Source organism: Aspergillus luchuensis, chromosome 2 (genome assembly GCF_016861625.1).
Source record: "Aspergillus luchuensis IFO 4308 DNA, chromosome 2, nearly complete sequence".
Classification (NCBI taxonomy): Eukaryota; Fungi; Ascomycota; class Eurotiomycetes; order Eurotiales; family Aspergillaceae; genus Aspergillus; species Aspergillus luchuensis.
Window position 1 is genome coordinate 3238914 of NC_054850.1, and position 14909 is coordinate 3253822.

A 14909-nucleotide genomic window follows, 5' to 3' on the forward strand; every position below is an offset into this window, starting at 1 on the left:
CGAAATGGAGGATGTTGATATCTTTCTTCCTCGGACCATTGGGTTCATACTGCACAGCTCTGGAATCAATATAGTAGGCCAGAGTATTGTCTGTTCTAGCTAACTTTGCAGTATCTACGTATTACGTAGTACATTGAAGGCTGACCTGGATGTATCACAGGTAAGCATACATGACCTATGATGTGATTAGAATAGATGTATAGTATACTTCTTCCGAAACATTACTCCCATCGGGATCAAATTGCGGATTATGACTTACACACAATGGGAGGCTTGTAAAATCAGTGTCAACTAGCTTAGTAGCTGATCAGATTTTTGTTCACTATCCACTGGATATGTAACCTGGCATATTATCTGCAGAATGGACACAAGATGTATCAATGATTGAGACACAAACTCTCCCAATTACCCCCATCTTATGGGACTATAAGTTCATCAACTCATACATTCTTGAGCTTTTCCTATGCTGTGTAGTGTGGAAGGTTTCTATTATCGCATTATCGCTTAGCCCAGAGAGTATATGCCCACACTGCAAGTTTAGTACTAGGGGCCACTAGCCAACATGATGATATTCGATAGTACTATATAAGTTCTAGGTATACATGACATATTACTATCCATCCACCACGTTTACCCACCTTCCCTCTCTCAGATGACTTTCGAGAATATAAACCATCACCAGCAGTACCAGCAGCAGCAACATGTTTGCCTACTACTCAAACTGCCCAGTTGCCTCGATGTTCATAAGGCCATTGTCTGTTTTGTCCTTCACTGCGTCGAAGACCCTCGCCTTCACTACGTCGATAACACAAGATGGTCTTCTTTGTTTCCCATCAGCTTTGGAGTTTCTACTCCATACAGAGATGGAAACTTCCTCTAGACGCATTTTCAATCTCCTTCCTCTCTTCCATCTAATCTCGACATCCCCCGGGATACTTCTCATCAAGTACATCCCCTCGTGTGCTTCAACCCGGTGGTAGAAACACCAGTTCAACATGACCCAATTGGTTGTTCACTGGTTCGCGTGCAATCACTTCTACCCTGAATGGAGAAACACCCCGATACCTCCTTGGGCATCCCCTGGGACTATCCTCCGCCCTACGGCTGCATTACACGGCTACGACTGCTCTGTCTGTCTTGATCCGCCAAGCAAGATCCAAGAGGCACGAAAGTCCGTTCTGATGACTGCCACTGCCCTCTCAAAGATTATCGATATCCCCGTTAACGATGGCGGATTCATGCACGGGGTTATTCGATTCTATGCCCGAGGCGACCATCTAAGATGGCTACAGCCGCCTACCCCTGATGCTCAGCTTTTGGCACCCGACCCATATTTGCATGCATTGATGATGGAATCGTGGAGGAACACATTGGGCGAATTGTACTTCTGGACTAGGCCTGGTTATCTCTTCGATGTTGCTCTGGCTGAGGTGAGGCGGTCGGAGCCAGACAACTACGAGCTCCTTAATTGGTCTGGGACGAATTATATGCCAATTTGTCCGTACTATTACGTGTCGATGTCACCAATGGCGCAGCCCGTTGCCAAGCCAGTGCAGAGCTCTTATGATTCAGCACAGAGATCTCCCCTGGGATCACAGGCTTCCTTTGGTCTAGTACAGACACCTATGAGAAAACCAGAGTCTAGTGTTGGTTCGACACAGTCTTCTTTCGATACAGCCCGGACTGCTTCTTCAAATCAGAGCCTCTCTTCCCGCGTGACTCAGAGTCCCTGCCACGAGGAAATCATACAGCAGGTAGGTACCCAGAACAATACCACTACGGCTATGCAGAATGTCCAGACCTCCCAGGTGTCTCTGCCCTTTGTGAGAATGGACCCCTCGGTGGCCCTAGATGATCCGTTCGTTATCGAGCCTATTTCGGTATCCCCAAATTCATATACTCAGATGGTTCCATCACTAACTGTGTGGCAGGGGGAGGGTAGCTGGTCAAGGCAAGACGACCATATTGCCGACCTGAAGCGCCAACTCAGACTACCCGGGCCAATGGTGAGGAATGTATCACCAGACCTTGGTTCTCCGACACCTTCAACTCCTGAAAGAATATCTGCGAGAGAGATCAATCGAAGGAGAGATTCGGAGAAGCCCTACAAACCCACTTCGCTCGCCAATGGTACTTCTGCATCTTGCGACGATGATGAAACTTGGTCTATGGAAGATGCATCGGATTCGTCTTTCAAGGACGCAGTTAACGCTCGTTCCGAGTCTGCATCTTCCTCCGCTGGAAGCCCCGAGGTGGCTTCGAAGAACGATAACAATCAAAGGTCGCTTGTGTGCAACACTAGTGATACTCCACCTACCACATGCACAACCGTCGATCCCTCCTTGCTCGTGATTGAGAATGGCCTCAAGATGTATCCCTCTATTGAACCCTCGTATGATGTTGCTGCAAACAGACCTCGATCACTCTCGCCCGCAGAAAATCCAGAAAATCCCGAACATGAGCTCCAAATTGGCTCCCCCGGTGGCAAGGATGCGGAAGATGCAAACTCGCTAGTCTTCAATATTGGGACGGAGAACGGCTCTAATACGGATCTATTTTCAGCTACTTTGGATCAGTATACTGTAGAGCAGCTGGCCGCGCGGCAACTCACAAAGACCCCAGAGTTAGAAGAAAGCAACCCGAATGAATATGGATTTGGGTTTGGATTTCAACACAGTTTATTTGATGGATTCGACTTTTTGCTGCCCGAAGAACAATCTGAAATACCTTTGGAGTCGAACATGATGATTTGAAGGGAATGATCGTTTGTGCAGCAAGAGAGAAATGCGGCCTTGTCCTTCGACTCACGATTTCATGATATCTATGCTTCTCTTTGGCTTCATTTACATTCGCTTTGAGTCTGTTTTTTATGCTTAACCGAACTTTCTTTTTTTCTTCATTCGCATATGTACACATAGTTCTTTTTCGTCCATACTTCTCTTTGCTTACTATCTGATGGTGTTATTTCGAATATTGGGTCATTGCTTCTGGGGGATACGGAGTGAATGGCAAGAAGGAGTCCCTATTTCACATTTCACTAAGCATGATCGTCTTTCGCATTTATGGATATCTTGTGACTTTTGCGAAATAATTCCACGTCAAGACCTCGTTCTATAACATCCAATTGTAGTCATGTGGTCTCCAACTACCCCAGAACCACGTGCCGACGGCAAGCATGAATCGGCTTATGCGGGCACTGCATAATTACAGGGAGTAAGCAGCATAAACCATGGGGCCGAGGAAGAAGAGAGAAGTAGTCTACCCCGGGCAGTTCCGTACCATACCGTAAGGGAAACGATTGGTTGCTCCTGGCAGAAAAAGCAACCCGCGGTACCAATAAACAGCGGGAAACTATTATCATATCACCAGCCACATGTTTCTCGGTTCGTCCGAGGCCAGCCCAGCCCGCGCGGCAAAGTAGCAGCTACTACTACTTAGTTACTAGGACTTAGCTCCTCCTTTCTTATCCCCATCATTACTACCCAGCCCCCTCCGCTCTCCCCTCCCTTAGACAGAGACTTGCGATGTGACTTGCAGCTCACCGCGACCCATCCCAGTCTATGCGCCATTATTAAGCCCCAAGTTCAGTGTGATCGCGATGTCCTTTCCTTACTCCCAGGATGCTCGCCGCCGGCGGGTCGGAGCCGGCGCCGGCTTCAGCTCCACTGGTAATCGGACCGTCCTGGGATACTGGGTGCCTCTAGCTGTCACCGTGGGCATCGCAACTGTCAGCATTGCAGCCTGGATCTGGAGCGAACGCAGCGAGGACGATGACGATAATAATAACAATAATAATAACGACCGCGATACTACTATCCCCCCTCCGCACGACGGCCGCTTCCCCGCCCCCGAGGGTTACCCTCATGGCGAATATGCGGACGATTACGCCCGTTCAACCGCCACGGATATACCAGGGGATGATGCTAGCATGATGGCGCGCATGCAGGGTGCGCTGCGCCGCACTCCTAGTCCTCAGCAGATCTTCGATGGCGCTAGCAAGAAGGTTGCTGCGGGAGTCGCTGCCGCGGGAGCTTTCGTGGGTGGTGCGCTGACCTCGATTCGTGAGGAAGATAGGGGTGACTTTGAGGATCATTCTCGCTGGTCGGAGGAGGTTGCTTCGAGAGCTCAGCGCGCGGAACAGTCTGCGCCGACTATGACGGGGGCGTTGCCGGTTCGTGATGTTGGTGTTGGCGGCCCAGTGTCTGCTACGAAGAAGAGGACTGTTGCGATTGTGGTCTCGTCGGAGTCTGCGCAGGTGGATCCGGAGGATATCGTTTCTCAGCATGTGGTAAGTCTTGATGGTTTGGTATAGGTGCCAAAGCGGTTTATGCTAATGAGTTTCTGTTTTCTACGTAGTCTATCCTTTCTCATCTCCCTGAACATGTCAACCTGGATACGGCTAGGGTCTTCATCATGATCTATGCCCCCGGTCTCAAGCACGCCCCGAAGCAGGGAAACTCCTCTCAGCCGGACTTGTCTGTTGCCTCTTCCTATTCCAACATCGCCCCCGAAGAAGCTGTTGCGTCTGGTGAGCTTCCCGAGGGAGAGTCGTCTGCGGAATCTCGCCAGGTCGATGAGGAAGAGGGCTCTACACCACTGTTCAAGACGATGTACACCCAGGCGCAGGCACTTGTGGAGAAGGAGAATACCATCATGCCCTTCAGCACCGCGACAGGGTTTGTGCATCTTCTTCGCCATCTTTCTCCGGAGGTAGTGTATGTTCAGGAGTCCCTTACCGGGGAAGCAGGAGAGCATGTAAAGCTCTTCTCTGGCTGGGTTCGGGAGACGGTCATCGTCGTCGGAGGCGAAATCGGTCACGGTGGTCTTGTTGACAGCGACGATGAGTCTGCTCTTGCAGACAAGGGCGAGAAATGGTGGCAGAAGGAGGGTGTCACTGGCATTGGCAAGCGGATCAACGTGGTCGATGTCCACCGCATTGGTGATGATTGGAGGCGGAGGGTGTCTGGTCACGACTAGACTGAAGTCGAGTATTGGAAAGGTTGATGTTTCAGTGTTGGCTGAACGTCTCGGTTGCCTTGCGTATAGGTGTGCCTTATGTTACTTTGATGAATCTTCTCTTTTTTTCTTGTTATTGATTCCCCTGTCTTGATGAGATGAAGAGGACTTGCTCTTCATGTTGTTTACCCCTGTGTGAATATTGATTGCATGATGACCGCGAAGCATGGTCTACTTAGCTTCTACGGAAGCGATATGTTGAATGAAATAAGCCTTTGCACATAGCAGCGAGTTTACGCGTTAACATTCTCAGGAATATAAACTCTGTATAGAGTTTTGTCATAGGTGGTCAATACTTATCCGGTACATGATGTATGTATGATACTCATGTGTTGATGGCCATGGTGCGTAGTACTTAAACGACTCATCCACCACCTCATTTCCGCAGCCAACACCACACATTCAGTCCCAACCTAATAAGCTGTGTATTCCTAATAATACAGCAATGGAAGATCATGATGGTATGTCAAATGAAAATCCCCATGTTATATATTGTACTCATTACTACGTGCACTCTACACTTTTCTAGTTTGCATGCTTTATATGTTATTATTATGCTTCCCAACCCTTTTCTTTCTTCTTCTTCTTTTTCTCCGCTATTCATTCACTTCCCATATCTCTGCCTCGGATTCCATATTATATTCACTTTCTTTACAATCTTTCAAACTTTTCTTACACACATTCATTCCCTCCTATCTCTCCTACATAATCTTCACGGGCTTTTTTCATAAACCTTGTACTCACACTCCTCTCCCAATTGTCCCATATATATCTACTCCATATCCAGTCCACCCATCCTGATAATCATTCTCAATCATGGCTTCCTTGAAATCTGACATCTTTTCCAAAGTACTTCAGACGATCCGGTTATCAACGGAATTAGCGCACCATACAACATTCTGGCTGATTTGCCATCCTCCTATCAACTGCGCACATATCAGTCATGCTCAAGTTCGAAACGGTTACAGAATGCGCTGGAGGCCATTTACACCGAACTGGAGCAGAATGGAGGGGATGGAAACCAATGGCTGGTCCTCATGGGCATGCCCCAAACGACCATTGACAGGCTGAGCGAAGCGGACGACATACTGCCAGGAATTGGAGTCCGGTTCATGTGGGAAGCAAAGACGGGGCTCTTCAAAGTCGTGCCATCTGCTTCATATGAGTTCACTACGTCAGAAATAACGCGTTACATCGAAGACCAGAGAGTTCAAATGGGGATACCACGAACAGAAGTTTCCTGGGGGAGAACAACCACGAACCCTGGTACTGTTTCGACACACGGCAAGCAACCTGACCATAGCTTTTATCCTTCGAGCCGCCCGCCTTCTTTTGGCCAGCTAAGTGGATGGCCGACACTTGTCATCGAAACTGGTGTCTCAGAATCTATGGCAAAGCTCCGGCGCGACGCAACCTGGTGGTTTCAGAATTCTTCTGGAGACACTAGAATTGTACTTCTTGTCTCGATCAAATCCAGGAGCAGAGAGTTACGCATTGAGAAATGGCAACTTGCCCCCCCCAACATAGGTAGACCGGGTACTACTAGACAACTTATCGACCAATTACGCCAGCAACCCGACCAAATGCCACCTCTAATCCAGCAGCCCGCAAATATGCAGCTCGCATTTTCTATTCAGGAGGTAGTCATTACGCCAACGTCGATAATCGGACAGCCTCTTGTGATCCCATTCAGAGCTATGTTTGATCGGCAACCTACTGGAGCAGAGCGAGATATAGTCATAGATAATGAGGGCTTTCGCGAGATTTCACGTTTCATATGAGTGAAAAGTACAAAGCCACTGTGGTGTATGTGCTAGGTTTAATGAGGAAACCTCCATCATCTGCCTGCTAAGACCTCCAAAGCCCAAGGGCACCCCTTAGTCCCTAACCGCAACGTACTCTCCACAGAGCCCCAAGGGTCACTACCACGGTATAATGATGACTATGCTCTCTGCATATGGCCTTTTCGTACTTAGTTTCAACCAAACTGCCTAGATATTGAATAAGACCGTAGTAGTGGGTCTTCAGTTTGTGTATCGATAGTTACAAATTAGGTGTTAGCTGTCACTTGAATGATCTCTGATTTCTCAGAATGGAAAGAACACAAATCTTCTTCAGTAGATGAATAGAAGATATAATATCTGGAATACTCCATATCGCAGGCGCGGCACTAAGCCTAAAGCGGTAGTCAGGTGACCCCGACCTCCTTCACGTCGCCCGCGGCTTGGCATCATACAAACTCCCTTTGCAGAGCCACAACCGACCGTCGACCGACTCTTCCCACTCGCTCCGAGCCTCCCCTGCCTTCTTTGCAGGTGTCTGTTCGATGGACTTTCATACCCTTTGTCTGTAGCGATCCGCGCTTTGTGCAAGTGTCCGCATTGAATCGGGCCAGTTCGTTGTCGTGCCGCCCCCGATCTCCGCTCCCCACATGTCTCGCGCTCCGGCTGTATCATCAACCACGACTCACGGCCCTGTCCTCATCCTTCCTGGATCCGGTTTCCCCAAGGTCGCATTTATCAGCTTGCGACCATAATCGCGCCGCGGTTCATCTCCGAGACTATGGCGACCGCAATTTCGAAGCCGACTTCACATACCCCTAAGATGAAGCGACCGCCCCCGCCTTTCGTCCAGACCGGAGTCAACGGAGTCAAGTCTCAACAAACCTCCTCTTCTTCTCCCCCCTCCTCCGCGAAACGTCTGCCCGGTTCGAATCAACCGGCTTCAGCAAGCTCCGCCGGCGGCCCGACGTCAAATGGCGTCAATGGCGCGGCTAATGCGGCTGCCGGCTCGAACAAGGCTACTCAGAATCGACCTAAGAAGGAAGCGCAAAAGCCCGGTGACCCGGCCGCGCGGTTACAAAAACCATTGTTAAGGTCCTTATCCATTGACAATGATCGTCGCGCAGGGAACAGGTGTCCCGAGCCATATGGTAAGCTCTCAACCCGATCCACATGCGGAGCCCCTGCGTACTGACCATCGGGTGCGTCATAGTCAAAACGTCGTCTTACATCCTCAAGAAGTTCTCCAAATGCCCGCCCTCGCTTATCCTCCACCTTCACCCAACACATTTCCGCTTCGAGCAACAAGATGGAAGCTTCCCTTATAATTCCGAGATGAAGGTCATCATCGAACACATTCGTGCCGGAACCGTTCCCCATGATATGATGGAGGAGCTGTTGCGGGCTAATGTCCGATTCTATGAAGGCACGCTTCCACATGCCTCAACTTCACCTCTGTCTGGTGGACTTGGCTAACCTCTGCAATTCACAGGCTGCCTCATCGTTCGCGTGGTCGATCACAAGTCGGTGTCAGCCCAGGCCAGGAAGTCGACTGCGCCGACTTCCAACGAGAATAACACCCCATTCTCGATTCATAACTATAACGAGCATGTTACACCATCGGCTTATGTGCCCTACCCAAAGCAATCCCAATTAAACTCCGATAAGCCGGCCGCCAAGGAAACCCCAACCGGAAATCAACCCGATGCGAAAACCAACGGCGAGCAGTCCGGCGACTCGGAGAATCGTGCAGAGGAAGCTACATCGAACTCCGCTCAACCCAAGCAGCCTCCAAAACCCCGAGTTTTCACTACCGTGCTCCACCCGACTCCACGTTCCTTGCAAGCGGAACTCACTTTACTTGCCACTACACCCGATCCCAAAGCGGCGAAACAGTCGGCATCAAATGCTGCCTCGCGTCCTCAGCAGTCCTCGTCTACAGCTCCACCATCTCCAGGAGGGTCATCCAATCAGACCGAGCGTGGACATCCTGCAAAACGACAGAGAATGTTGGTTGAACCTCAGGAGTTTCTGGAATGTGAAGCAAGATTGACAAGAGCACTGGCTCCACCTCTCTTCTTGGACCCTGTCAACAGTTTCGACGCTGTGCAAGATCTGCTGAAGATCATGGAGAGCCCGCTCCACCGCGATCCGCCACCCTCACCAAAGAGGAGGAAGCGTACCGTGGCTGAGCTCGCTGCTGACGAGGCGCTGGCTGCCGAGGAAGAGAGATTTATGCTCATCATGGATGAGCGTCTGGAGCCTACCTCCTCCGGTGGTGCTGGAGGGCCGAAATCCGCGGTTGTGGATGATACGGGTGGTGGTGCACCATTTGAGCCTCGATTCTCAAGGTTCAAGACGCTTGAGAATATCCGTATGCAGCATGAGGAGAAGGCCAAGCGCGAACACGAAGTCAAGATGAAACAGGAGTTGGCTAAACGACAACAGCAAGAGCAGGAGAGGGAGAAACGTCGCCTTCTGGAGCAGCGACAGAATGAAGAGCACGCTAAGGAGGAGGCTCGTAGACAGCACTTTGCCGCGCAGGCTCAGGCGCAACTTGCGGCGCAGCAGCAGCAGCAACAGCAACAACAACAACAGCAGCAGCAACAGCAGCAGCAGCAGAATCGGCATGTCATGGCGCAAACTAACGGGGTTAGCCAAGCGCCGCAGTCTTCGCCGGTGGTCCGTAACCAGACACCTCACAACACCTCTTCGCCTGTTGTTGGCAGCACAATGGCCGCACAAGCAAGTGTTCCTATGAGCATGACGCCTTCTATGCAGGGAGCAGGCAGCCCCCAGAGGCCGCCATCTGCATTGCAGCACGCCCATCCTACAGTTATGAGCCATCCGATGGCACCTTCCAGAAGCCAACAGGGACAGAGCCGACACGGGACGCCACAGATGACTCAAGGAACGCCAGCAATGTCTCATGCTACACCTATCATGCGCAATGTAACACCAACACAGCGTATGAGCCACGCCAGCCCGAGTCACACGACGATGGCTCCAACACCGGTGATGAACCAGGCCACCATGATGGGAACACCACAAATGGGAGGCGGAATGGGCCTCACACCTCAACAGCAACAGCAGATGCTATTGCAGCAGAGGCAACAACTTCTCGCCCAGCAAGGGCATATGGTGCAGAATCAGTTCTCGCCCAAGCAAGTAGCTCAGATGCAGGCCAACGCACATGCGCAGCAGAACATTCAAGCCCATCAGCAGCAGATGCTACAAGCCCAGCAGCAGAATTTCCAGGCACAGCCCAAGTTCCCGAATCCACAAGCCTATCAGGCTCAGTTGATGCGTGCGCAGCTCGCGCAGATGCACATGGCTCAGCAGCAGCAACAGCAACAGCAACAGCAACAACAGCAGCAACCGCAACAGCAGCAAGGCCAGCAATCACAGAATCAACAGGGACAGGTACACCAAAACAGCCCACATATGAACCCTCAACAGCAGCAAATGCTAATGGCAGCGGCTCAGGCCAATGGAGGTCATCTGCCACAAAATATGCAAGGAGTAAATTTGGCACAGAACGTCATCACTCCACAGCGCTACCAGCAATTGTTCACTCAGCGATTAGTACGGCTTAGGCAAGAAATGGCGGCTCGATTGATGCCACAGTACGGTTCACCGTCTCAGTTCCCACCACATATACAACGACAGTACACCACGGGACTGGAACAAAATGCCAAAGCCTGGGTTCATGACATTGTTCGACGAGAGCGCGAGCTGATTCAGCAACGTGCCAACCAGGTTGCTCATGTTCAAGCTCAGGTGATGCAGCAGCAACATCAGCAGCAGCAACAGCAACAAAACATGATGCAAAACGCCCGGGGAAGTAGCTGATTTGCTTTGCCTTCTTTTTCATTTTCATTCTAACTACAATATGCCGCAGGGCTATTCTTTCATCTTTACCCTTTTTCTTCAAACCTTACCATTCTTATACCTTCTATCGGATTTGGACAGCGCATGGCGCTCCCCACGAACCTCCACGATTATACATTCGGATTATTCTGTTCTTTTTCTTCTTCTCTTCAAGTCCCCGCTTATTTTTCTTCATTTCTGAGACTGTGCATAAGGTATTGGGAACCAAGGCAAAAGAGGCTGGCGTTTTTATTTTATTTTATTTTTGTAAGACTTGGGCCTCCTTTTCTTCTTCTTTTTTTTTTTTTTTTTTTTTTTTTTTTTTGGTATCCTTATCCATTTTTGCTTTGCTTTTCTTTCATTTTTACTTTTTTGTCTTCCTGGTTTGCGCTTGGCGATTTGATTTTGATTTGCTTGTACCACACGGGAAATGGACTGGTTGAATTTAGGGGAGCAAGGAACCGACTTGATACCATTTTTGTACAGGTGTCCCCTTTTTGATTTATGCTGATGTTGACGTTGATGTCTGATAAGAGTCGAATTGAAGCGAAACTGATATAGTTGTTTTGTTATGAGTAAAGACTGTCTCTAATCGACAGGTAGTAAGTAATCATCCCAACACTCAAGAATAAACCCCGCCCCCCTCCCCTCCTATGAATTGATCTAGAGCCTCCACCTAAGATAATAGCTTCACAATCGACAGAAGCAATAAATGGGCAGTAGTATACAGAGAGTCAAGTTTTGGGGAGGCTGATCGTTGAGTGAGTGAGTCAGGGGTATGTGGTCGGTGGAAGAAGATAAAGTACTAGGGAAGTCGGAGATATTAAGACAGTTCAGTTCATTCATTCATATATCTATCTGTCTAATGACCCAGAAATTGCGGTAGTCAATAGTTTTTTTACGTATGGGCTGGGTGAATATGAATACGTTAGTAGTAAGTAGATACCTAACATCCACATTATATGATCATATGATAAATGTGGTGTGATGAAGAACTTAGCAATCTAGAAATCATTACACTTCTTACTAAATACTACTATAGAATGAGGATTAAATCATATTTCTTAGCAGAGCAGTCGAAGCTGACTATTAACTGAGTTACTTAAAACAGACTACTAGTAGTAGTAATCAATCTAAATGCTGTGGTTATAGATCAGTTAGCATTATCAGAACTACCTGTAGGAAGTATAGTATAGTATAGTATAGTATAGTGTGATCAATGAGGATATCTATTCAGTGTGATTTATCATCTGCACTAATTGCCTAATGTAGAATACTACTCACTTATACATGATGTTATCTGAGTATTAATCTACTTATCATTAGTAGTTTACCAAGGGGGGGGGGGGGGGTCACCTAGTACCAGCAGAGCAGGATGAGGCTTTTAAGTCATCTAGTATTATTGTCGAACATGGACATGAACATGAGCGTTCAGAACAACAAGATTACATGGTGTGGTATTTCTTTTACAGAATTATTTAAAAATGGACATGGGCCCGAGGGGAGGGGGAGAGATACAGAAATATGGACAAGGACAGAGCCAGGGAGAAGGAAGAAATAATTATTCCATCATTCCATAGAAACAACTGTACGATAAAACTGAAGTATGTGGAAAAGGGCCCATAAAGCCATAGATAGATAAAAGAGGCATATTGCACAGATGAACCTTTGGATTTTTTTGGTGTCTTTTTCTCTTTCCCTTCTGTTCCTTTTATGTTTCACCCTTTCCCTATTTTGTCTGTTTCCCCTTGGTCGTTTTTTTGTTTTCACATTTGAGATTCAAGTTCATACACACATGCAAGCACACACAAGACGCACTCTTTTCTCTCACTTCTCTCATGCACACACACAAAACTTTCATTTTCGTTCTCATCTCATTTGGATCCCTGGATTTCGACTACCTAAGTTGCTAGCGAGAAAAAAAGGGGTGTTGGGGAGGGAGGGTTTATGGTAGTGAGGATCATGCGTAGAAAGAAAAGAAAAAAGGTGTGGGGGAAGCATGGGCATGCATGCATGGATGCTAGCCTATAAATGCAGGTTTATGAGGGAAAAAACTGCATTTATTTGCCGCCAAGGCTGGGGAAGTTCTTCTCGTCAACGGCGACAGTGGGAGCAGCAGCAGCGGCAGCGGGGCGCTCGGAGCGGGGACCGTTGCCACGGCCGCCACGGCCACCACGGGGACCACCACGGCCACCACGGCCACGGGGACCAGGGCCACCAGTGCGGGGAGCCTCAACGAAGCGCATGTCGACCTCGAGGATGTTCTTCTCCTTGCGCTGCTTCTCGCGCTTGGCCTTGTCCTCCTTGCCCTTGATGTAGGCATCCTCCTCCTCGGAACGCTTGAGCTCCTTGGCGGCGGCCCACTTCTTGTCGAGCTTGGTGCCCTCGTTGGGAGCACGGACGGGCTTGGCGCTCAGGTCACCCTGGGCGGCCTTCTCGGCAAGGTACTCGGCGTAGGACTTGGACTTGTCGGCAGCCTCCTCGGGCTTCTCCTCGCCGGGGGTCTGGGGCTCGGTCTCATCGGTCTGAGCAATGTTCTCACCGGCCTTCTCGTCGTCCCAAGTCTTCTCGCCGCTCTGGTTACCCCAGCCCTGGTTCACCTGCTTGCGGGTGTCGCTATCCAGTTCGTCAGTTTCGATCGAGTCCCAAAACTTCTTTTTTGCCCATCTTCATAAGGACAAAACGTATAGGGAAAGGCTTACGTCTGGCCGGTGCGGGACTGGCGGTCGTGGCGGACACGCTCACCACGGTCCTCACGGGCGCGGAATCCGCGCCGTTGGGCGTCCTTCTCATCGGTGGGCTTCTCACGGTTGTTGTTTCTGCCGGCGTTGCGGTCACGGAAAGCTGAACGTAATCGGAATCAGTCGGAATGGACTTTGCCAGGGGCCGGAGCCCAATGTAGTTGGGAATACATACCGGCCTCGTTGCCAGTGGCACGGCCACCACGGCGAGAGTTGTTGTTCTCACGGGGCTGGGCAGGGGCCTCCTTGGGAGCGTCCCGCTTGCCAACACGGGGAGCGGGCCTGTCTACGGCTTTCGTAGGGGGCTCGGGAGCTCTGTTGGGGTCGAGTTCAGGGTCATTGCCTGTAGTTGCGCAGCGCGAGCAAAAGCACGCTCGAGGTTAGAAAATGATGTAATCCCTTCACGAATTCGAAGTGTAGATGGATCGACGACAAGCGAAAAGAGAGACCAAGGCAAGTCAAAACACGATAGGTAGTGCAAAGTGCAGGATGGGACTCAGGTATGGTAGGTAGGTAGGTAGACAAGGGAAGGGCGAGAATTACCAAGAAGCTCGTAGAGGTTCTGTTATAGTAGATGATATGTTAGCCATCGCATTCCTTGATGTTTGAAGCTGTCGCTTTCTCTCCCGTCTCATCTGTGGTGGTGGTGATGGTGCGAGTGGTGAGGAGCAGGATAGATTTGTGCAATATTCCTGCCGTCCCCCAAACCCCGCTCGTTGCAATGCAACTGCGCTCCCAACCCAATCCCAGCAGTTTTCCATCAATCCAGCCCGTAAATCATTCCTTCCCCCCAAATCGCGGATTTCCCATCACCCTTGCACAGCAACAGACGGAGAGAAAACGAGAGCCATTCTCTTTTCAAAAGCAACGCACCTTGGACCGGATCTCCGCCATGACGCCTGGTTTTATGCGGGGCCTTCCGGGGAAGGCTTCTCTCTTATCGCAACAATTCGGTCCGACGGAGCGGGCGGGGAGAGTCGACACAGGCAGGAACCTCGACGACGAACGGTATCTGACCTCTCCTTTGTTTAGGGGGGATGGGATAGGATAGTGGTTGGAGTGAAGGGGGTTGACTGGACGGTGGATGGAGGCGACGTTTGTGGTTGCACTCGCCCGATCCGGTAAGGTGCGAATTGCTGCTAAGCGAATCCGGGAATGCGACCTGTGATTGGTCTACAGCAGCTAGGGCTTAGGGTAAAACACCAGCGGATGACGCTGAGATGATGCTCTGCATCGCTGCCTTCAGTTCGGCTTACGCTCGACAGTATGTAGGATGGTTGGATGTTGCTTTTTTTTGCTCCTCTTCCCCTACAGCATTCTTGGGGTGATCTGTAGATCACTGCCATCCCAATTCCATTCCCCTCCTTTGTCATACGTCACTACTCCATTCTCCATTATCCATCCTCTTTCTTCCTCTCTCTGTCCCCCGGCCGTTGTAGCTTTCCCCCAATTGCCGAGCTCCGTACTAGCTGGTCCCCTGCCACTCCAGTTACTTCCCTAT

At 49.9% G+C, this 14909-nt stretch overlaps 5 protein-coding genes across 5 annotated transcripts; 4 read left to right on the forward strand and 1 right to left on the reverse strand.

Annotated features, from left to right (window-relative positions):
* Positions 1-995: 995 nt before the first annotated feature.
* On the forward strand, positions 996-2753 carry AKAW2_21069S (uncharacterized protein; the record flags this gene model as incomplete). Its single annotated transcript, XM_041685852.1, has 2 exons — positions 996-1754; positions 1932-2753. The coding sequence occupies 2 exons, from the start codon at positions 996-998 to the stop codon at positions 2751-2753; spliced, it is 1581 nt and encodes a 526-aa protein (XP_041539895.1).
* Positions 2754-3598: 845 nt separating this feature from the next.
* AKAW2_21070S (uncharacterized protein) lies at positions 3599-4977 on the forward strand (the record flags this gene model as incomplete). Its single annotated transcript, XM_041685853.1, has 2 exons — positions 3599-4288; positions 4357-4977. The coding sequence occupies 2 exons, from the start codon at positions 3599-3601 to the stop codon at positions 4975-4977; spliced, it is 1311 nt and encodes a 436-aa protein (XP_041539896.1).
* Positions 4978-6053: 1076 nt separating this feature from the next.
* Positions 6054-6797, forward strand: AKAW2_21071S (uncharacterized protein; the record flags this gene model as incomplete). The annotated part of the gene is made up of 1 exon (XM_041685854.1): positions 6054-6797. The coding sequence occupies one exon, from the start codon at positions 6054-6056 to the stop codon at positions 6795-6797; it is 744 nt and encodes a 247-aa protein (XP_041539897.1).
* A 781-nt stretch (positions 6798-7578) lies between these two features.
* On the forward strand, positions 7579-10649 carry SPT20 (uncharacterized protein; the record flags this gene model as incomplete). Its single annotated transcript, XM_041685855.1, has 3 exons — positions 7579-7948; positions 8011-8223; positions 8290-10649. 3 exons carry the CDS (start codon positions 7579-7581, stop codon positions 10647-10649), a joined length of 2943 nt encoding a protein of 980 aa, XP_041539898.1.
* A 2078-nt stretch (positions 10650-12727) lies between these two features.
* stm1 (putative telomere and ribosome associated protein Stm1) lies at positions 12728-14302 on the reverse strand (the record flags this gene model as incomplete). Its single annotated transcript, XM_041685856.1, has 5 exons — positions 12728-13283; positions 13370-13511; positions 13584-13751; positions 13952-13970; positions 14282-14302. The coding sequence occupies 5 exons, from the start codon at positions 14300-14302 to the stop codon at positions 12728-12730; spliced, it is 906 nt and encodes a 301-aa protein (XP_041539899.1).
* Between the last annotated feature and the right edge of the window lie 607 nt (positions 14303-14909).